The 23,539-nt window shown below is 36.1% G+C and overlaps 1 protein-coding gene across 1 annotated transcript in view; it reads right to left on the reverse strand.

Moving 5' to 3' along the window:
- Positions 1 to 23,195, reverse strand: part of WASHC3 (WASH complex subunit 3) — a 51,705-nt gene extending 28,510 nt beyond the window's left edge. Inside the window, exons 1-5 of the mRNA XM_060025481.1 lie at positions 23,075 to 23,195; positions 22,391 to 22,489; positions 11,223 to 11,288; positions 9,191 to 9,298; positions 5,339 to 5,449 (exon numbers count right to left, since the gene is read on the reverse strand). Of these exons, the coding sequence (XP_059881464.1) occupies positions 5,339 to 5,449; positions 9,191 to 9,298; positions 11,223 to 11,288; positions 22,391 to 22,489; positions 23,075 to 23,125 (435 nt within the window). The 5' untranslated portion in view covers positions 23,126 to 23,195. The remainder of the gene's footprint in view (positions 1 to 5,338; positions 5,450 to 9,190; positions 9,299 to 11,222; positions 11,289 to 22,390; positions 22,490 to 23,074) is intronic.
- Between the last annotated feature and the right edge of the window lie 344 nt (positions 23,196 to 23,539).

Here is a 23,539-nt window from a genome sequence, read left to right on the forward strand (position 1 = left end):
CAATTCACATTTTAAGCCAGCCAAAGAAAATAGAGCTTTTAAAAAAAACTAAGTGTCCAAAGAGACTGTTTTGGCAAATATGGTTTCAAAAAATACAAGTCATTAGCTTCTTAATGTGGAAGTTGAATTTTCCCAATGCACAATTTATTACTGGCAAAGGATTCACCAAGCTCTGCCAGTAAAAAGGGGAGAATTGTTGGAAAAGTGATCTATGCACACAATTCCAGTTAAGTTATAAATGCAATATATAATTTAGTAAAGACTTGTGCTGCACTATTATGACAACAAACATTAAATCAGAATCAATTACCTGCCATATTTGGAACACAACATTATTACTCACTGAAAAATCTTCTGTAAAACTTGCTTTAAAAGGACACACAAAAAAAAAAAAACAGTAAATGCCAGCAGGTGTTCCAGGAACATTCATTAATAATGAGATCCAAATTTGGAGATCAATTAATGGATCATAAATGTAAAGAACTTTAGATATCATTTTATGTTTGAGGGGACTGAGACCTTAAGAGCCAATATGGTCTGAATATGGTCACACAGGATTGCATGACAAAGCTAAGAAACTATATAGCATGTTGCATCCCAGAAGTACGAAGTAAAGATCTTGGTGTGTACCCTGAGGCATTCAAATTGTCTCATAGGTAACTACTTCCTGGAACTGTAATCATTTTGTACCTCACAGAAGGTAGTAATCCAGGGGTGACAGAAAAAGGTACAGAGACCAAAAAGAAGGGCACAGCTTATTTCTCTGTGCATTGGTACTTGTGACATTTGAAAGATTTTGTTGGCTTCTGTTTAAAGGAGTTTATATTAAGCAGTTTTAATTACCTAGTCTCTAAAGTAGATTTACAGGTATGTGACAAGTGAGGAAAAGCAAATATAAAAGCAATACATTCCAGGAGATATCTAGGACCCAGGAAGAGGAAGTTTTCAGGGCATCTTACAAAGAAAGCCAAAAAAGACTGTAGTTCATCCTGATACCCAGAAAGCCCGAGTTTTTTTTTTTTTTTTTAAACATCAGGGTTTGTAAGTTACAGGACTTTCTATGTCTTCCTATCTGAAGTGAGTGATCACTACATGGGTAGTCAGCAAATTCAAACTTTTATACAAGTGGAGAAGCTGAAAGTGCTTGAGAAACACACTCACTGTCTTATGAGAGAGAATGACATAGTTCTAAATAACAATTCAGGAAGGAAGGAAGAGAAAAGATTACAAGAGGGTTGAGGACTTAGTAAGTATTAAGATGCTGAGTGGAAGAATATTATATTTTGGAAAAAGATGAGAAACTAAGCATATGTGGAATTACAGGTATAAGAAAGACTCTGCTTATGGAGCAGCAACTCATATTTTTAAATGACAAAAATATAAAGGCAATTAAAAATGAAAGAAATCCTATTACTGTCCATAGTAGCGGAGAGAACTTGTGGCACTGTTAATTCCCTTCTGGATACAGAATGGTTATTTGGGGGATCTTAGGAGTAGATTTTTATATTGTTGGTATATAGTGATTTTTTCAGAAAGACAGGTTTTCTGGAGACCATGCTATCTTTCCTTTTGTTGATACAAACAATTCCCTAAATTCCAGAATGTAGGCTTCTAAAATTGGGACTTCCCTGTCAGTCCAGTGCAGTGGGCACCGGTTTGATCCTTGGTCAGGGAAGTAAGATCCCTGCATGCCGTACAGCTCGGCCAAAAAACCCTCAAACAACCAAAAAACAAACAAACAAACAAAAAACCACCAATAAAAAAACAAATATTGATTGAGCACCTTTTTAGGTAAGGTGTTAAAGTGAATACAAAGATCGATCAAGATATAGTTCTTCCACTCATTTCCTTTTCAACACAAGTAGATAAAAATATTTTAAAATTATCAAAGGACAAGATATGAAGTGAGAAAAAATACAGATAAAGTGGTTGGACAGATAGACGAAGGAAGATATCACTTCTGGCTTTATGTGTTGGTGGGTTCAGAATCTGGGATAATTTAGTGAAAGTGTTCATAGGAACATGTCAGATGAGTAGAATTTGGACATGTAGTGGTCAAGAGAAGGGGAATCTAGATTCAGAGGTGGGAAAGCATGGAGCTTATATTGAGAAAGTTTTGTGGTTTTGTTTGAAGAATGAAATGTAGGACAGGGAGCAGTAGGAAACAAAAGTTGGGTAATAAGATTCTGGGATACAGGTTGGCACGATGAACTAAAAACAATAAAATTAAATTTAACTTGGATGAACTTATAATTTCAAAGCAAAGATGTTGGTCCCTGCTTTCTTCTTGAAAATTATTACCCCCAAACAATAAGGCAAAAAGAAATAACACGAACTCCAATTTTAATGACTAAGAGGCATACACGAACCACAATACATGGAAATTAAAAGCAGATAAAAGAATGATGACTTAGCATAGCAAAGGAAGGCCAAGTCCATGTGCCTGAAGAGAAGGATACCACAAAGAAGCAGCACTTCCAGAACACTGGAAATGTTCAGGAATTAGAAACACCCGTACAAAAGGCAGAAGAGAGGCAAAGGACTAAAATCAAGGAAATTGGGCTAAAAACAAAAAGTCTGAGGCAGAAAAAATTAAACCCCTGCTCATGGTGACACCAAGCAAAAAGGATGGGCTAAAGCTAAGTGCCAGATACTGCTACAGAATTAGATAGTTTAAAATATAAGAAATAAAACTATCAACTTTTTAAATGTTTTGAAATAAAAATTATTTGGTGTTATAAAACAGTGTAAAGGGGCTTTCCTGGTGGTGCAGTGGTTAAGAATCTGCTTGCCAATGCAGGGGACATGGGTTTGAGCCCTGGTCTGGGAAGATCTCACATGCCACGGAGCAACTAAGTCCGTGCACCACAACTACTGAGCCTGCACTCTAGAGCCCGCGAGCCACAACTATTGAGCTCACGTGCCACAACTACCGAAGCCCACATGCCTAGAGCCTGTGCTCTGCAACAAGAGAAGCCACTGCAATGAGAAGCCCGCGCACCGCAATGAAGAGTAGCCCCTGCTCGCCACAACTAGAGAAAATCTGCGCACAGCAACGGAGACCCAACGCAGCCAAAAGTAAAGTAAATAAATTTATTTAAAAAAAAAAACAAAACAGTGTAAAATATTTTTAAACAGTTCTTAATCAGAAGAGCATTTCTCAAAGCATGTATGCTCTGGCTCTGAGTCCCAACTGCAAAGATTCTCATTTAGTAGGGTGGGAACTAGAAACCTATATCTTGAACAAGTTTTTTACTCTAAAAACCACTGAGCTAGTGTAAAAAAGAAATCTATCACCAAAACCTATCAAAAGTTAAAACAGTATAGAGAAAAATACCATCATTTTCATTCATAGGTAAATACTATGTGCCAGGTATGGTTCTAGGAACTGGGAATAGGGCAGTAAACAAAAAGGTGTATATTCTAGGAGCAGTAGACACACAAACAATGTACATAAAATATGTAGTGTTTTGCATATAATTAGATGGTTATATGAAGAAAAATATAGTAGGGAAGGAATAAAAGGAATGGGACTAGAAAGAAGGTAATATTTCTGCAAATATTTGAAGGAAGAGAGGGAGCAAAACCATAAAGATATTTGGGAAAAGTGTTTCAGGCAGAGAGAACTGATGCAAAGGCCCCGAGACACGCGACTGTCTATATATTTATTCAAGGAACATCAAGGAGGACAGTAGAGCTGGAGCAGAGTGAGTGAAGATATGAGATTAGAAAGGTAATTAGGGAACTAAATTGTATAGCATCTCACGGGCCTCTGAAGGACTTTGGCTTTTATTCCTAGTGAGATGGTAAGCTACATGATTAGAAGAATAAATATGTAAAGAATCATTTACATATATATATGCAAACATATGATATATATTATATATGAAATTCTGAAAAGCAATGAAATTTGTCTAAGTAATTAATAACAAAAATAAAAATGTCAAGTGGTGTCTGTGAACCTTAGTTGGCTAAATAAATCTAGACAATATCTAATATGGTACCTAGGGTAAGTGTTTAATATTTGTGGAATAAAAGGACAGTGGATTAATACTGAAAAGAAAAATGAGGATTTTTCAAATTCTTGTAAAGTCAGAGGCAATGTATTAAGAATATAACAATTATCCTAAGATGTGGTCTTCTATCAAATATTTCAAGGCAGTCATAGATATCAAGTAGATTTTCCCATTTCCTATTTTATATAGGTTAGGCAAGAAGAGACTAAATAAAAAGCCTTTCAGAGTTACTCTGAAACTTTTATCTTTTGTTTGAAAGTGTCAAAGACATATTTTTTAACAGTCCATATTTTAAGCTTAGCTTAAGCTTTCCTGGGTTTTAGTTTTAAAAATTCATTTATCATGATTCACACTCAAACTAGCTCTATTTTATTTTTATTAGTTTAAAAAATTTATATTTTCAACCCAAAGTCTGTTTTTTTCCCCAAAGCCTAAAGCCCAGAGCTTTGACTGTCAATTAAGAATTTTGAAAGTGACACAGCTACTTCTGACAGCTAGAGAAAGTGAATGTACTTTCTTCTCCCCATTGTCACCAATGTAGCTTCTAAATAGCCAATCTATTCTTTCTGGTTGTTAGACAGTCTTAGTTTTTAAATTATTTTGGTGATAAATAATGCCAAGAACAGCAAAACTGTTCTTCTTTAATATCAGTCCTTCTTTTGCCTGATAACAGAATTTTACAGAAGGATTAATTTTCTGATCAACTGAAAAATGGACAGCTAGCTCCTTCAACTACTGTAATAGGACTTTCTACAGGAATGAAATGAACTTCTGCTGTTATAGAAGAGCAAATATTGTGTTGTACTTTTTTGCATACCATGTAATGATTTCTTAGAAAAAATACACATTCTCAAGTCATAATATTAAAAGCATTACCTTACATGGCCAAGTGACTTATGCTCTTTTCTATGAACGAAACTATTGACAGGTGAAATTCAGAATAAAAATACACAAAAAACCATTTGTGTTAGCATACAGGAAATTAAGCTAAAGCCATACGATTTACTAAGTGAATAGTCCACTTTCATTCCTCTATCTGATACATTCAAGATTTGCAAAGATTACGTAAAGCAAAAAATTTACATAAATCTATACTAAACTATGTTAATTTGAAGTGTGAGGTCAGTTTTAATTAGAAGATTCGACTTCTGCTTACTCTTTATCAGGGCATTCATTAAACATAGAAAAGAAGTAAGAGAGTAGAAAACTTGGTCACTCGGTTTAGCAGTTTTCTCAGATTGAAAAAATAACAATGAAACCTCCAGGGTTAAGAACTTCTAGAGGAGGCTGCTAGACAGAGAAGACAGACCAAATTAGCTTACCACTTGAACCATTTTGAGATATCTGGCATATCTTGGATCCTTGGCTACAGTTAAGATATTTTCTGGTGTTACTTCACTTTCCTGTGGTCCAGAGTCTTGTAAACTGTTCAGCTGTAGAGAGTATTGCGTATAAAACTTTAGACAATTCACAAAAGGGGTCCGTCATGTTACTTAAAAGGGATGTTTCTTTTTATAATTCTAAAGCAATCAATATCAGAAAAAAATCATATTTCTTAATTTACCAATAATTTAATTATGGGATATATGTTTCCAAATATTTACAAATACTTAAATATGATTTCAGAGGAAGTTACACTTAATATCAACACTATATTGTTCCGTAAAGATGTAAATACATTCATGGCATTAAAAAATTAGAATTCTGCTTTACTTGTCCCAAGTGCTGATAAAAAACATGAATTATTGATGGACCTATTATTTTAATACAACTTTTAATAAAGCTAATAATGCTATCTGATTTGTCAATTGTTCAACTGTAGCGGACAGAAAATTGATTTTCTGGGTATCTATACCGTCTACACAGTTATATTCCTCATTCATCGAATAATCTTGTTCTAAGTGGATATGGCTATTCTAACATCTTTAAAGGCAATGCCTGGAGAACTTGTGGAAGAGAAACCCATTTCTCAGACAAAATTATGTTTTTATATATTTCAGCTACTGATGAAATTATTAACATTCTAAAAACTACTACTTATAATGAAGAATACTGGGGAATGGTCTTTATGGACAAAAATGTTTTTATCGTATAGGCAGTTCTCAACTTTGCGTGGTACAATGTTAACTGAAACTTGTCCATATTGGAACCCTATCTTCACTTTAGTGCAAAGCTATGACTGTCTATATACAGTTCTTGATTTTTCTATCAACCTAAACATTTAGAGTAAGTCTAGTTAGTGAATTCTGACTCACTATCTGTATGTTAGCATTAAGAGTAAGTTCCTTAACTGAATAAAATCAATTTTATGTCTACCTATCTATGCTTAAATTGTAAATAAATCAAAAAAATCTTTAAGTATTCATAGTTTTTAGAATATGAATTATATGTTAAGGTTTTTCCTCAGATAATTCAAATATAAATTAAATCTCTTTTAAATGCTGAAGCAAATAAAACATCCAAAAATTCTTTAGGTTACTCCTGTTATATGACAGTGTCAAGTGTACAAAAGTGTGCATGCACGTGTGTGTGTATGTGTGTGTATATATATGTATATATACACATTCATCTGTAAAATACATAATTACAAACTGTCCAAAACATTTAATTAAATAAAAAATTCAAACAAGACCCAAGTATGCTTTTAAAAAAATAGGAACAATAAACTCATAGAGTAGCACAATGGAGCAAATGATAATTACATATAAGACCAATGGATTTTAAAACTCAGCCTTTAACTTTGGCCTAATAACTAAGACCTCAACAAGGTTTAATTATATCAGGTCTTACACCTTTGCTATTTGAATGACCCAAATCCTCTCTCATATTTCTCAACTGTCCTTCATTTTATTCTCAAATTAATCTCAATCTGCACAATTGGATGTTCTAATGTGAGTAATGATAAGATCTGAACCATGAAATTAAAGTTGCAGAAAAATCAGCATGCAAACCTTGGGTCTTTGACTCATATATATCAATAGATTGGAGATTGTAATGAATGGATGATTAAAAAAAAAGTTCACGATTATCCTTTATCTGATAAGTGAGCTGACTGTAATGTCAATGGAAATTCTGTGTTAAGCAATACTTCAGTCCATTTCAAAATATTTTACATAAAATATACCAACTAAAAACAATGGAGAAGAAATTAAAAAGTTGATTTCAATATTAAGAACATGCTGAACATGCTGATTTTATTAATCCAATCAAGACACAATTTTAGGACATTTTTAAAACTCAGGAAGCCAACAACACTTCATAAATTCTCCAAATGAATTAATATACTATTTTTAAATAAAACTGCCAGAATATCAGGTCATTCTGAATTTTAGATAATTCAGTTGTGATTACTCATAATCAGTTTTTTGAGACCTTAAATAGGCAAGACCAACACAGCTGCATAAGTTTTAAAATACATATTATAGATGGCATGCACAATAACACCTGGAAAAATTAATATTAAAAGTTAGATACCATTTTAGAAATTTATAGAAACATATGACAGTTAGTATCCTCCAAAGAATAATTACTAGGTAGGGTGGAAACATTTAATATTTTTTACACATGCCTTGTTCTAGAGAAAGAATGGTCCATCTTTAACTGAAAAAACCTTGTGAAGTTAAACTCCTCTAAACATCTGGATTTACTCTTGTATATTATATATAGTCCAGTGGCCATCATAATGGAATTTGTTATACTAAGTGGATGTTAAATTTTCTAATATCTAATTATTAAGTAAATGGTCATCTAATTCATTCCCCAAATACATAATATCTCTAAATATATGGCTCATCCCACAGGGCCTTGTACCACATGTACTCAATATGTTTAACAAGTTCAACACAGGTGCTGGAGACAGTGCAGTGTAGCATATAAGAGCTAGGATTCTTGACACCAGATTGCCTGGGTTAAAATTCCAGCTCTTACAGTTTACCTTCAGCAAGTTACTTAACCTCTGTGTACCTCATTTGACGTATCTGTAGACATAGGGCTGTTGTGAGAATTGATTTGATTTATAAAAAGCACTTAGCACGCCTCACACAGTAAAAACCTTTACATGTTTAGTTATTATCATCATGGTCAACACCATCATGATCTAAAAAATATCCTGTGAAAAGTACCTCCAGGTACAAATGCAGAATTCCATATAGATAGGAAGTCTGCTTGCTTGGTACTACTTGTTAGACCACCATTTTAGTGATTATTTTATTTTGGATTTTAATACCTCACTGAGATACACTAGAGATTATCTGTTCTTAAACAATAAAGAATTTTTATTTCTTGAAATAAAAAGTCATATAAAATTTAAATTTATACAGAGCATAAATGAACATTAAGACATTAAGAAACAAACACAAAGCATGGGTCTTACTAGGATGTTGATTTAAACAAATCAACTCCCAAAACTGGTATTTCTTAGATCAGGATCTCTCAAATTTCAAGTCTACAAATCACATAGGAATCTTGTTAAAATGCAGATTCTGATTCCTTAAGTGTGGGGTAGAACCTGAAATCCCGCATTTCTAACAGGCCCTCAGGTGATTCTGAGGCTGCTGGCCCATGGAGCAGACTTCAGGCAACAAGGAGTTAGATATTACCAGGGAATTATTGTTAATTATATTGTATATGATAAAGGCATTGTGGTTACACAAGAAAATTTCAGAACTTTTCACAAGGAATTATACAGGGGTGAAATAACATGATGCCTGGAATTCACTTCAGTAAGTGACAAAAAAAGATGAAGCATTTGCAACAAAATCTTAACTGGTGAATCCAGGTAATGGGCATTTGGGTATTCATTGTACTATTCTATTTTTGTTCACGTTTGAAAGTTTTTATAATAAAACATTTAAAAGATACATTTCTTATAAGAACTAAGAAAAAAACTTCCATAGTGAACTTGAAGAAAACAATTATATTCAAGATTTTTCCTAGTTCTGTATAGGTTTTCTTTTTTTTATAGGCAAGAAAAATATTAACTTTAGGAAGCCCTTCAAAATAACAAATGAAAAGCTAATAACTTTTTTTCAAACTTCATTTTCTATCTTAAGGTTTAAAATATTACTATTCAAAGTATTACATTTTTATTTAACTTCTTTCTTCAAACCTGCTGATTAGGTCTATTTGGTTCAACCAAGATATCTGCTCATGTTTCCCGGAACTTAAATACTTACCTGTGATTGCTCTGAAGTGGTTTCAGAATGTGTTTCATTTGTGATCCTAGTGACACTTACAGGAGATACTTCAAATGTGACATCATCTAGCCCTGGGATAGATGACAACTGAGAAAAGAAAATTAATGTTGGTATATGAGGATAATATTAGGTTCTTAAACACTAAGTTTCTAAGTGTGTGTGTGTGTGTGTGTGTGTGTGTGTGTGTGTGTGTGTGTGTGTGTGTGTGTGTGTGTGTGTGTGTTTTAAATAGCTGTCTTAAGTTTTTAAGCCTGTAGAAATAGGTTTATAAAATCTCATCTTTGGTTGAAATTCTCCATGCCATAAACTACTTAAAAGTGAAAGGCATTCACAAATAAAATATTTTTGAAGAATTTCTCACCAATCTAATTTAGCATATCACCATTCTTTCTCAGGAATTATTTTTAAAATCTAAGGAATCCTAGTGTAAGGAATGAGAGCATGGGATTTGGAGTCATATTGCCTAGGTCTAAGTCACAAAATATGTGACGCTGTGTAAATCGTCCTAGGCCTCAATTTTCTTACCTGTAAAGTGGGGATAAGAAAATCTAGCTCACAAAGTTGCAAAAAGATTTTTATTAAACATATTTTGTTACCCCTCCCCTCAAAATGTGCTTTGTAGCACATTTTAAGTTTGAATAATCTGGGAAATGAGAAAGCTCTTGCCACATTTTAATGTATGATATAGCTTATTCCTTTTTTTTTCTTTAGTAACATCACTGAATGTTACTAAAATGCATTATTTTTCATACACAAAAAATGAGCATGTTGTCAGTGGTTAAGCATTTCAGGTTGGATTTGCAAGATCCATGCAAACCCTCTTTTCTGATTTCATCCTGATATCAATGATATACATTTGTCAAATGTTTGGCTAACTCTGAGGATTAACTCTATGGCCATGGAAAAAATTAAGGTTAATCTGTCCATATGGCAACTTAACTTGTGACCTTGAACTCTAACTTAAGAATTCCACAAACATTAAAATAATACACATATTCATTATAAAGAATAATGAAAAACCAATGGTAATAAGACCTGAAGAAGCAATATTCATTGAGAACTGTTGACTGATGACAGTATTTAGCACAGTGGCTATGGCCCAAATAGTTTCAAGTGGGTATGGCTACTAAGAGACTATCTTGAACATGTTCAAGGCCAAGTATCCTAAATTACAATCTACAGAAATGTTCTGAGGGAAATACAGTGGCTGAAGTCCACAGGAAGATGTAGAAAGTACAAGCTAGACATTCTGATCCTTATGTTAAAAGATATTAGTCATTTCACTTCCTTATAAACATTCAATACATATTTTTTCAGATCAACTTTTGGATAAAAGGACAAAGTCACATATGTATAGCTGATTCACTCTGTTATAAAGCAGAAACTAACACACCATTGTAAAGCAATTATACTCCAATAAAGATGTTAAAGAAAAAAAAGGACAAAGTCACAAAAATATACTAGCATCTCCATTATTTTATATAGAAAAGGACACAAAACCTGCAAGCTTCAAATCAAACAACACTTCTATTTTTGCTGTTATAAGATAAAAAGTTATCTTTTGTAATTTCTGACATCAAAATTGGTATTCTTTAGCATTTAATATATTTACAAATGGAAAATAGGTGATATATTCTCCAAATTTTGCTCTGGAGACATGTAAAGTTTTACATAATTTTTCCTGTGTTATCAATGATTACTATTAAGATAATTGTGAGTTTTCCATCAAATGAAGTAAACTATGTAACAGTTCAATTTGTTAACATGTTACTCATTATGCTTTTGATTCAAATAATGAAAGAAACATTTAAACAGACTCGGTTAGTGGTTCATAATGAAGATCATTTCCTTTGCAATTATAATAAATTAAACAAAAGAAAACACTGCACCATTTCATGGATGCAGGAGCTAAATTGAATTCATCTTTAAACGCAATTAAAGTTAAGTGTGACTGAGAAAGCTGGTATATGTAGAGCAAAGTTTATCCTATAAATTATTCAGAAATACAAACCTTTGCATCTAAAATATTGAGAGTTGTTTCAATTTGCTGGATACGAAGAGAAAGGTCTGCCAGTTTCTGGAAAAGAAAGATTAGAAACAAAAGAATGAACTCCAAAGGGAAAAAAAAAAAGAATAAAGTCTGATTAAAAATAAACTGTTAACAAGGATAACAAACAGCAGATTTGAAAATAATAAAAAATATGGTTTAAATATTTGTGATTTTCTAACATACTACTCTCTTATTTATATGAGTAAGAATGGGAACTCAAGTATTCTATTAACTTCATTAGCATGCTTCATGGTTATTTTATAAAGCTGTATTCACAGAAAAGAAAAAGTTACATTTTCAGCCTTATCAAACTCATTATCAGAGCCATAATCAATCACTGGGACCAGAATGTAAACTCCTCTGAGGACAAAGGTTTTTATTCACTGTTATACCCCTAGTGCCAGAACAGTACTGGACACTTAACAGAAGCCTAATAATTATTTGTTGTTGAATGAAGGAATTCTTCACAGAACACAAGAATAAAAATTAGTCCAAAACAGAATGGAACAGTATCTGCCTTTATAAATTACTTAAACACATAAATATATACAATTAGTCCCAAATACAAACTTTTCAAGTTTGAAAAGTAAAAAAGGATGAAACTGTAAGATGAGTAGTTAATGTCGGAAAGATTTAAAACAAAGAGAAAAAATAAGGAAGAATACTAAAAAAGCAAAAGGAATCAACCTACCATCAAAATCTAAGATAAACCAGAACCAAGAACTTACCATGCTCTAGTTATTCTGTACAATTAAATTAGCCATATATATACTCCCACACAAATAAAAGTAACATCATAAAATATGATCCATAAGAACATTTATTTAAAACTCCCTCATCCTAAACATTATTAGTGACACAGCCTACAAGCAGTTGGCCAGTTTACTAGTTGGCAGATGTGCAGCATTCTGATTGCTTTCTGGGATATTATCAAGATCTTGACTAACTCATAAGCAGAATTTTAACACCCCAAGAAATGATCATTTTGCCCATATTTAGAGGGGGAGAAAACTGAAAGCAACCATAGAGTAGTTAGTACTTCTTCACAAGACACTTATTTTTTAGATGAGCATTCTTGATATCTACAAAGATATAATTTAGAAATAAAACATTAGAATCTAGTTTTAATGGCATTTGAAGTTAAGTTTAACCTTGATTTCTAGGATTTGTTTACATAAGGCTTTGATACAAATATAAACACAGGCTTATAAAACATCATATGGATAAATTCCTCTGCAAATTATACATTTTCCTGAAAATCACGGAAATTAAATTTTGACAAATCAGTCATTTAATTCACTGCAGAAGCTTAGTAACTGCAGAAATCCCACAGCAAGTTAATTTGTAAAGTGAATAATTTCTAACTTATTTTAAAATGCATACATTGTTTTGATTAAAATAAGTGAACACAGAAAAAGAAAAAATGAAATAAAAATTCATTTTTGTTTTAATATATTTATATAAATATGTACTTTTAAGCAATAATCATCATCACTGTAAACATCTGAGCATTTACCTTAGTATGCTACACTGTATATGCAAGTATCATTTGAAATCTCACACCAAGTCTATGAAGTAGAAACTATTATGATGCCAATTTTTTTTGATGTGGACCATATTTTTTAAAAATAAATTTATTTATTTATTTCATTTTTGGCTGCGTTGGGTCTTTGTTGCTGAGCGGGGGCTACTCTTCGGTGCGGTGCTTAGGCTTCTCACTGTGGTGGCTTTTCTTGTTACAGAGCACGGACTCTAGGCACGTGGGCTTCAGTAGTTGCAGCATGCAGGCTCAGTGGTTGTGGCTTGTGGGCTCTAGAGCGCAGCCTCTGTAGTTGTGGCGCATGGGCTTAGTTGCTCAGCGGCATGTGGGATATTCCCGGACCGGGGCTCAAACCCGTTTCCCCTGCATTGGCAGGCAGATTCTTAACCACTGCGCCACCAGGGAAGTCCCTGTGAACCACTTTTATTGAACTTGTTACAATATTGCTTCTGTTTTGTTTTTTGGCTGTGAGGCATTAGGAATCTTAGCCCCCCGACCAGGGATTGAACCTGCACGCCTGCACTGGAAGGCAAAGTCTTAACCACTGGACCTCCAGGGAAGTCCCTATGATGCCAATTTTATTTTTTAATTAATTAATTAATTTTTATTGGAGTATAATTTCTTTACAATATTATGTTAGTTTCTGCTGTACAATAAAGTGACTCAGCTATATGTATATATATATAGACATCCCCTCCTTCCCCCTCATCCCACCTGTCTAGGTCATCACAGAGCACCAAGCTGAGGTCCCTGAAATACACAGCAGGTTCTCACTAGCTATCTATTTTACACATAGCAGTGTATTTTTGTCAGAACTAATCTTCCAATTCATCCCACCCTCCCCTTCCCCCACCCGTGTCCACATATCTGTTCTCTACATCTGCATCTCTATTTCTGCCCTGCAAATAGGTTCATCTGTACCAGTTTTCTAGATTCCACATATATGTGTTAATATACGATATTTGTTTTTCTTTCTGACTTACTTCACTCTGTATGACAGACTCTAGGTCCATCCACATCTCTAAAAACCTAGTTTCATTCGTTTTTATGGCTGAGTAATGTTCCATTTTATTTATCCATTCATCTGTCGATGGACATTTAGGTTGTTTCCATGTCCTGGCTATTGTAAATAGTGCTGCAATGAACACTGGGGTACAAGTGACTTTTTGAATCATGGTTTTCTCAGGGTATATGCCCAGTAGTGGGATTGCTGGGTCGTATGGTAGTTCTATTTTGTTTTTTAAGGAACCTCCATACTGTTCTCCATAGTGGCTGTATCAATTTACATTCCCACCAACAGTGCAGGAGGGTTCCCTTTTCTCCACACCCTCTCCAGCATTTATTGTTTGCAGATTTTTTGACGATGGCCATTCTGACCAGTATGAGGTGATACCTCATTGTAGTTCTGATGTGCATTTCTCTTTTAAAGATGAGAAAACTGAGTCTTTATACAAGTAAAATAATCTGAACTCAAACACTCGAACTCCAGATACTAAATATTTTTGAGTGTTTCAGCTTGTTAAAGCATGATGCCATAGACTCTGGGTGTTGATGTGTCAATGCAGACTGTAACAAACTGAGTGTAATAAATGTACCATGCTGGTGGGGCATGCTGATAATGGGGAATGTTGTGCACAAGGGTTGGGAGTGGGAGTCAAGGAATAAATGGGAACTCTATACTTCCTGCTCAATTTTGCTGTGAACCTAAAATTGCTCTAAAAAATAAAGTTTAATTAATTTTTTTAAAAAGATGGAAAATTCCTGAGTATTGCATAGATATAATTTTTGTTATTCAAAGCTAATAAATGATCAACCTGCTTCTCACTAAAACTAAGATGCTATTGTGCTGAATACTGGGAATCAAAATTTTCTGATCAAATTTCCTAAAATAGATGCTGTTTATCTGGAATTATTTAAAAAGATAGGTATTAACATTTTTTTCAGGATTAGATCATAAATTGTCTTTAAATGGATACTCAAATGTTCACACAAGATAGGCTAAGGATTGAAATACTAGTCTTAGAAAATAAGGGAATAAGGATGAAAATGTTTATTCAGAAAACTACTTCTTGATAAGGAAGATTAAAGAGGCTTGGGAAAAAAGTTATACTTTCCAGAGCAGTAATTCCCAATTTTTTTTGGATGCAAATTCATCTGGTATGTCAATCTTTCGCTTTGGCACTCATTTTACCTACTTTCATCTACTATTATCAAAACCTCACCAAAATGAAATGACCTGGTTTTTTAATAAAACAAGATTATATGAATGATTTATTCATGCAAGACACTGATCTAAGCATCAATATATTTTAGTTATAATTTATCTGAATATTCTTGATATCTAATCTAGAAACAACGGTAATTGTGAAGTCTAAAGAAATCTGAAACAACTGTAATTTAATAAAAAAAAATCTGTGCTTTCTATTGGTGAGTCATAGGTCCTAATACTATTGTGATTTCTGTTGACCAAATTTAAAGAAAATGTGAAATTTAAGTTAAAGGTAAAAAAAATATATATACATGATTTTTTTCCCCCATCCAAGTTCATGTACCCCAAATTCAGAACCACTATGTAAATGATTTTCTGAAAATCAGATCAACAAAAGGCTTTTCCTCTTGGCTAGGGAAGATCTTTGCTGTGGATAAATCATGTTTTTTAAATTATCCATAAAGGTATTATCTATCTTCTCTAGAGCTGGTTTTTGAGAGTCTAAAATATTAAATATGCTACCTGTTATACAACTTAATACTTTAATAAAGGATATATTACTATATCACGATTTTGAATTTTTACGTATGTAATTGGTATCTTTTGTAATCTACACATTTTATTTTATGCATTTAAAAACATTAATTTCATTTCACTAGACTGCCGAAGGATCCATGGCACATTTAAGAACCTCTGCTTTTCAAAGATTATTCAGCATAATAAATGTTTCTGAGTCTGTCCCCATGTAATTATTGCTATAACACACATAAATATGTACTTTTTAGAAAGCCACTGTCACTTGACAAAATACACCTGGCTTCATTTATGGGCTGCTGAAGCTCATTTCTAAGATGTTTATGTTTTCTGCATTTTCCTTCTAAACCACTAGGCCACCATAAGGTAGGTTTCTCAACCTTGGCTCTATTGATGTTTTGGGCTGGATAATTCTTTGTTGTGAAGGGCTATCCTGTACACTACAGGATGTTTGGCAGAATCTCTGACCTCTACCCACTAAATGCCACAAAAACTCCCCAACTGTGACAAGTAAAAACATCTCTAGACATTGCCAAATGTCCCCTGGTTGAGAACTACTACTCTGAAGTGTAGATGACTACGGATATATTATAAGTAACATGATCAATAACAGTAACTGTCCCCACCTCTGAAAGTTTCAGCAGAGAAGAAATAGAAAGGTAACAATCTTTCCCATCCATTTAACCATCCATCCTCTTTATAAGGGTTTAAAGCAAACCTGAAATACCTTGATTTGGGACAAGAGGGGAAAATACAAGGTACCTAGTTTGTCAGATAAGTTGAAAACTTCTTGATGCATCCATCACCCGCCTGTTCCTAAGGCAGTGCATTTTATTGAAGAGAAAAAAAGAAGACAAAGGAAGAAATATGGAGTTAACAGTTGAACATGGGAAAAAAAAACACTGTTGGGCTTCCCCGGTGGCACAGTGGTTGAGAGTCCACCTGCCGATGCAGGGGACACGGGTTCGTGCCCCGGTCCGGGAGGATCCCACAAGCCGTGGAGCGGCTGGGCCCGTGAGCCATGGCTGCTGAGCCTGCGCGTCCGGAGCCTGTGCTCCGCAGCGGGAGAGGCCATGGCAGTGGGAGGCCTGCGTACCGCAAAAAACAAAACAAAACAAAACAAAACAAAAAACCACTGTGGTATTTCAGGTTTGTAAAATATCCAATTTGCATATCCAGTTCTTTAAAAGAGAAACTATTTTAAATTAATGGATCTCTTGGTATACCACTTTCGGTTGAATATGTCCTGGAAACCGGAGAGAGAAGCAATCCACGGTTTTACTAAGCTTCATCTGACACTTAAACCCAGCAGTTGTAAAAGTTATAAAAGCAGTTGTAAAAGTTGTAGCAGAAAATAGGGTTTTAAGCAAAACATTATTTGGTTGAAGGTTAAGTCTGATGGTGGGCTTAAAAATTGGATGTAGGGCTTCCCTGGTGGCGCAGTGGTTGAGAGTCCGCCTGCCGATGCAGGGGACATGGGTTCGTGCCCCGGTCCGGGAAGATCCCACATGCCATGGAGTGGCTGGGCCTGTGAGCCATGGCCGCTGAGCCTGTGCGTCCGGAGCCTGTGCTCCGAAACGGGAGAGGCCACCACAGTGAGAGGCCCGCGTACCGCAAAAAAAAGAAAAAAAAAAATTGGATGTAGATTTCTTTTAGGTCGTATGAAAATTCTCAGCACTTTTTGCCTGTACTTAAAGATTTTTTAAAAAAGAAACATTTTAGAATATTTAAAAAATGACTAAAACCCCAGTATTCTAGGCATGTTACAAGTCTGAGTCAAAGTAACACACCTGACTTCCCTGTTTATTGATACTGAGTACTTTTAAGATTCACAGTAAGGTTAAACTTCTGCTCAGTCTTACCTGTGCTATGCATAGACCTTGTGTCGTCCTCCACCTTCCTCCATTTAAAATTTGCAGTCCCTGTGGACTTCCACAAGATTTTGCTGATAAGGGCCAGAATAGAAATGCTTACTGGAGACTTGTGAGGGAGGAAGAGATGACTCTAAGTAACTCTGCCAATTGGGTCTGATTCAACTACTTTCCTTTCTCCGTCTTCTAACTTTTCTCCTACCTTGGTTCTAGTCATTACAAGAGTTACAAAGTGGCTCAGTATCCAGAAAGCTTTTAAAAAGCTACGTTCTTCACTTTTCTCTTTCTCAGAGAACTTTAAAACCGGTATTAGTGATGAAGAGCCCTAGCAATTGGTTTCAAATTTAATTCCCATTTGAGTTTAGCTGTGACTGAAGTTACTGTTTGGGTTTGGTTCAAACCAGATTATGTGAAAAAAACAAAACCAAAACAAACAAACAAACAAAAACCTCCAAAATCAACCCCCCCCCCTCAAAAAAAAACCCAAACCCACCCAAAACAAACCAAAACCTACCAGGTTTTCTTTTTCCTCCAGTTCACTTCCAGTTCAAAAAGTAATAACTGAGGTTCATTTTTTACTAAGGGAAACAAGAGTTGTTTTGGTTCTTGTTTAAGTCGTTAACTAAACAAGGCCCACAGGTCTAACAGGTGCTATAAACAAATAACAACCCATTTTGGAAAACTACATTGATCTTAACTAGGGAGAAAACGACACTTCGTGCTTGAATAACTATATTATATCCTTGGAATTTATCATATCAAAAAGACATTATATCAAATAGACATGGCATAGTAAAGAAGAAAATACAACTCTAAAAACTAAATTTTAAAATAGCTTTAAAGACGCTGCAGTCTCTCCCTTGAAAATGATGTAAATATGCATCATATTCAGATCAGACGGTGCAATAGAACAGAAGACTGAGACAGTTTTGTTTTTACCAGTTAATAGATCAGAGTTGGAATCCCAGCTCTTTTAATTTCTAGCTGTGTGACTGTGGGCAAGTTAGAGCAGCTACTGCAACCATAAATACTATACACTCAAATACATGGTGAGTGAATGAATAAACGACTAAGCAAATGATTTAAGCCTCTCTACATCTCAGTTTCTGTATTTCTAAAAAAGAGATAATTGGACCTCTCTCAAAGAGCTGGTCTGTGATGATTAAATACATGTAAAGCACTTAGTACAATGCCTAGCACAGAATAAGCACACAATAAATATTAGTTATTGTCATCACACCAAGTATTGATAAAAAGTCTACAACTGACATAAACATCCAAACTGTTACAATATGAATTCTAAATAATGAGTTACAGTCAACCCTAGATTATCAACCATTAAGGAGAAAAAGGCATAAGCTACCTTTAAATTCCATGAATTTCTGGTCAAAAAAATTTTTTCTAGAGTTCAAGGAAGAAATAGGAAACAGTGATATAGTCAAGACAGTCAACCGTTTTGGGGGGTAGTGGAGAGAGGAATAGAAGGAGGGAAAGAGTGAATCATGAGGCTTTGATAATGCATAAGCAATCAATAAACAAAAGACAATTATTATATTTGATCTAGTCTTCAGCAAATAACACTCACTCCCCAGGCACTGAAAACTGTTAGGCCCTACAAAGGTGCGGGTCTATCCCTACCTTAGGGCAGCTCTATGAAGCTGCTTTCACAGATGTGTTTGTTGGTTGTTTTGTTGTTGCTTACTTTTTAAACTGGAGATGAGAAGTATGGGGATGGAGTATTCGCCCTTCTCTGCTAACAATCCTGGAACAGTCTTTCTCCAGATACTTCTCCACCCTACCGTGGTATACAAAGTGACGGGCTAAATCCTTGGCTTACTGCTTTTCAGTCAGTCAATTCTTTATGCCATTTATAGAGGCAGCAGTCCAAGATAAAACTCAGGGAAGCAAGCACCTAGACTCTGAGCCTGTTAGATAAAAAATATTGACTTGAGCCCCTTACTCTATCAATCATCATATCACATTTCAATTTCTTTTGTCTTAATGAGAAGGCAGAAGTTATTTTGATAACTAAACAAAAACAACAGCTGGAACCTTATACAAGTTAAAATAGTTTTCCTGTCTCCATGCAGTTTTTATTAATATATCTAACAAAAACTATACGCTAAGGCTCTACCTCATATTATTTATAAGACAGAATGAACTGAATATTGTTTGACTCAATTGTGAATTATCTCATTTTCCCCCATTCTCCCTATTTTTGGGGGGTGTGTGTTATTTGCTTTATTTTATTTTATTATAAATTTATTTTATTTATTCACTTTTGGCTGCACTGGGTCTTCGTTGCTGTGCGCAGGCTTTCTCTAGTTGTGGCGAGCAGGGTCTACTCTTCGTTGCGGTGCACGGGCTTCTCGTTGAGGTGGCTTCTCTTGTTGTGGAGCACAGGCTCTAGGCGCGTGGGCTTCAGTAGTTGTGGCTCGCGGGCTTTAGAGCACAGGCTCAGTAGTTGTGGCGCACGGGCTTAGCTGCTCCGCAGCATGTGGGATCTTCCCGGACAAGGGATGGAACCCATGTCCCCTGCATTGGCAGGATTCTTAACCACTGTGCCACCAGGGAAGTCCTATTTGCTTCGTTTTAAAAAATTAATCACAGGCCATCATCTAAAATTCTAGAAACAATAAATGCTGGAGAGGGTGTGGAGAAAAGGGAACACTCTTGCACTGTTGGTGGGAATGTAAATTGATACAGCCACTATGGAAAACAGTATGGAGGTTCCTTAAAAAACTAAAGATAGAACTAGCATACGACCCAGCAATCCCACTATTGGGCATATACCCTGAGAAAACCATAATTCAAAAAGAGTCACGTACAGGGCTTCCCTGGTGGTACAGTGGTTGAGAGTCCGCCTGCCGATGCAGGGGACACGGGTTCGTGCCCTGGTCCGGGAAGATCCCACATGCCGCGGAGTGGCTGGGCCCGTGAGCCGTGGCCGCTGAGCCTGCGCATCCGGAGCCTGTGCTCTGCAACAGGAGAGGCCACAACAGTGAGACGCCCGTGTACCACAAAAAAAAAAAAAAAAAAAGAGTCACGTACCAAAATGTTCATTGCAGCTCTATTTACAATAGCTAGGACATGGAAGCAACATAAGTGTCCATCAACAGATGAATGGATAAAGAAGATGTGGCACATCTATACAATGGAATATTACTCAGCCATGAAAAGAAACGAGACTGAGTTATTTGTAGTGAGGTGGATGGACCTAGAGTCTGTCATACAGAGTGAAGTAAGTCAGAAAGAGAAAAACAAATACCGTATGCTACGACATATATATGGAATCTAAGAAAAAAAAAAAGGTCATGAAGAACCTAGGGGTAAGATGGGAATAAAGACACAGACCTACTAGAGAATGGACTTGAGGACATGGGGAGGGGGAAGGGTAAGCTGGGACAAAGTGAGAGATTGGCATGGACATATACACACTACCAAACATAAAATAGATAGCTACTGGGAAGCAGCCGCATAGCACAAGGAGATCAGCTCCGTGCTTTGTGACCACCTAGAGAGGTGGGGTAGGGAGGGTGGGAGGGAGGGAGATGCAAGAGGAAAGAGATATGGGAACATATGTATATGTATAACTAATTCACTTTGTTATAAAGCAGAAACTAACACACCATTGTAAAGCAATTATACTCCAATAAAGATGTTTAAAAAAAAAGACAAAAAAAGGAAATAAAAGGTATACATATAAAAAAAATTAATCACAGGACTTTTATAGTAGCTTTAACAAGCATAAGTTAACAATAATTAAACTGACAAAAATTGGTATTCACTAGTTAACTTCTTGGGAACATTCCTATATTGTGCCAATCAAAATGCATCTGGAATGGAGATACATCATACATTGTACAAAAAAGTAGGAGACTGGCTAGGACTGGGAAGTCTCTGGGTATTCTCTGGGTATTTCCTGTAGCAGGCCTTGACTTCTGAGTGAAATCATTTTAATTTCTGTATAAAGCATCCTTGAAAGTGTATTTAGCTTTAAGTGGTCACTATCATACCAGTGTGGGGCTTTTCTTTAGTCTATGGACAGAGCACAGTCAATGGTCTTCTTTAGTATTCAAGCATTTATATGTATCCTGTTCCTAGAACACAATAATGTCCCCAATGACAACAATCTTGACTCCCACACTTTTTAGGCAGCAACCACCCCTCTATGAACAGTCTCTATTCAAGGACTTGATTGTGGAGGATACTCAGTCACATGGCAAACAGTAACTTCAGCACTCAGGAAGTTCACGACAAAATGGAGCCCTAAGGTTTAACATGATCCTCAAGTGGTAAAGAAGACTGATAAAGAACAACACCTTTTGGTTTCAGACGACTGTTGTTCTATTTCCTTGTCCCCCTTCTCCTTTCTTAAACCCAATTTCAACCCATGCTTCCCATTTTCCTCCTCACTCTCTTTTTTAGCTTTTTATAAGACAGGAGTCCCTGGATCTTGTACCTCACCTGTAACTGGGTTACTTAATCCTTACTTCACAAGTCATTTGCAGAAAGTATTTTTTTTTAAATTTTCATAATGATATTTGATGCCTCAGTTATGTTTCTAGGCTACCTCCCCATCATCTTTTGGATCAAGCAATGTAAAATAATTTTGATATAAACTGAAACAATGTATACTTAAAATGTAATCTTTGGGGTAAGAGAAACATAACCAATTTCAAAATAAAAAATGTCTTTAAGTGTGAAATCTTGGAATTCCTTTTGCTTTAACCACAATAAACCTTCCTGAACTATTTCACAAAGCTTCTAGAAAATTAATTCAGCAGAGATGGGCTGTAGAAATGATGGTAAGAGAATCAAAGAGGATTTAACGTAATGTTAACATAATAACTGGTTGACAAGAGGTTATGGTACATGAATACATAGACTGTAATTCTTGTTTTGCTCATTTGTTACCTTCAGAAGTGCAAGGTGACATCTGGGCTACTCATTAAACGAGTATCACAGGACCTACCTCCTCACAAACTGTAGAAAATCGGTTGAGGAACTGTACAGTATGCACCACAAACTGGTTTAGAAATGCCACCGTTCTTTTCTGTTGAATAGCTGGCACCTGTGTCACGTAAAAATAAACATGATCCATACAGGAGGAACGTACACCGTGCTATCCCCTGGATATTAATAATAACGGGGCGTTTTGCTGTGTGAGATGAGTTACTGAAAGTACTGCCAAGAGTCATTAACTTGTTTTCCTAAACTGCAGGGGTGGGGTGTCCGAAGGTGACAGAGGCTGCAAAGTTTGAGAATGGGCTCTGGATTCACAGGTGTGAACTTTCGCAGGTAAAGGCAACACACAGAAACACACGAAAAACTCAAGGGCCGAATAAAAGAGGTAGGGTTAGAGACCGGAACCGGCCCGTGTCGCCAGCGCTTCACCCTTGACGATAGGGACTTGTGACCCGGGAAGCGTAGGCTGGGAGAGGCAAATTACCCCCGCCCCCCTTAGACAGCTCGGGAGGGACCCTTTTTAATGTGGACTGTGGGATTCTCCCTCCCGAGAGAGGTAGAAGACAGGCCCAGGCCAGGGTTGAGCAAAAAGAGACACGGCGTGGGGGTGAGGGGTGTCTCTCTGGAAACTCGGCGTCCCTTCCCCATCCTCCTCCCAGGTCGCCGAAGTCCAACTCCTTCTTTTACAAACCTTAGTCAGGTCTATGCCTGACCCCATGAGAGGAAGCCCATCCTCATCCATCTCCTCAGCGGGCGGGGGACCCAGGGCTCACCCACAAACCCCTCCCCGACCCGGCCCGCCCAACCCGGTAATAGCATCCGAAAGCCTCCCCTAGTCCCCGCCTCCCGGGCCCTTCCCGCCGGAAGGAAACGCCTCCCCCAGCCAATCACTCGGCGGCTCCCGGGGAGCCCGCCCCTTCGCACGGCAGTCTGGGATTGATAGTTCTAGCTCCGGATTGTGACGTCGAACGAGGGGCGTCGGGTGTAGCAAGGGTGCAATTCTAGCAATATCTTAAAAAGCCTCTCCCCCTGCCACCCCCCCAAAAAAGTAAGGCATCGCGTCTGTTTGAAGTTATACCTGCTTAGTCTCTTCTACTATATACGCAACTAATTCATTCGTTAATCAAAAGAAGTATATATATATGTATATATATTT

This window comes from Delphinus delphis, chromosome 11 (assembly GCF_949987515.2).
Source record: "Delphinus delphis chromosome 11, mDelDel1.2, whole genome shotgun sequence".
Lineage (NCBI taxonomy): Eukaryota > Metazoa > Chordata > Mammalia > Artiodactyla > Delphinidae > Delphinus > Delphinus delphis.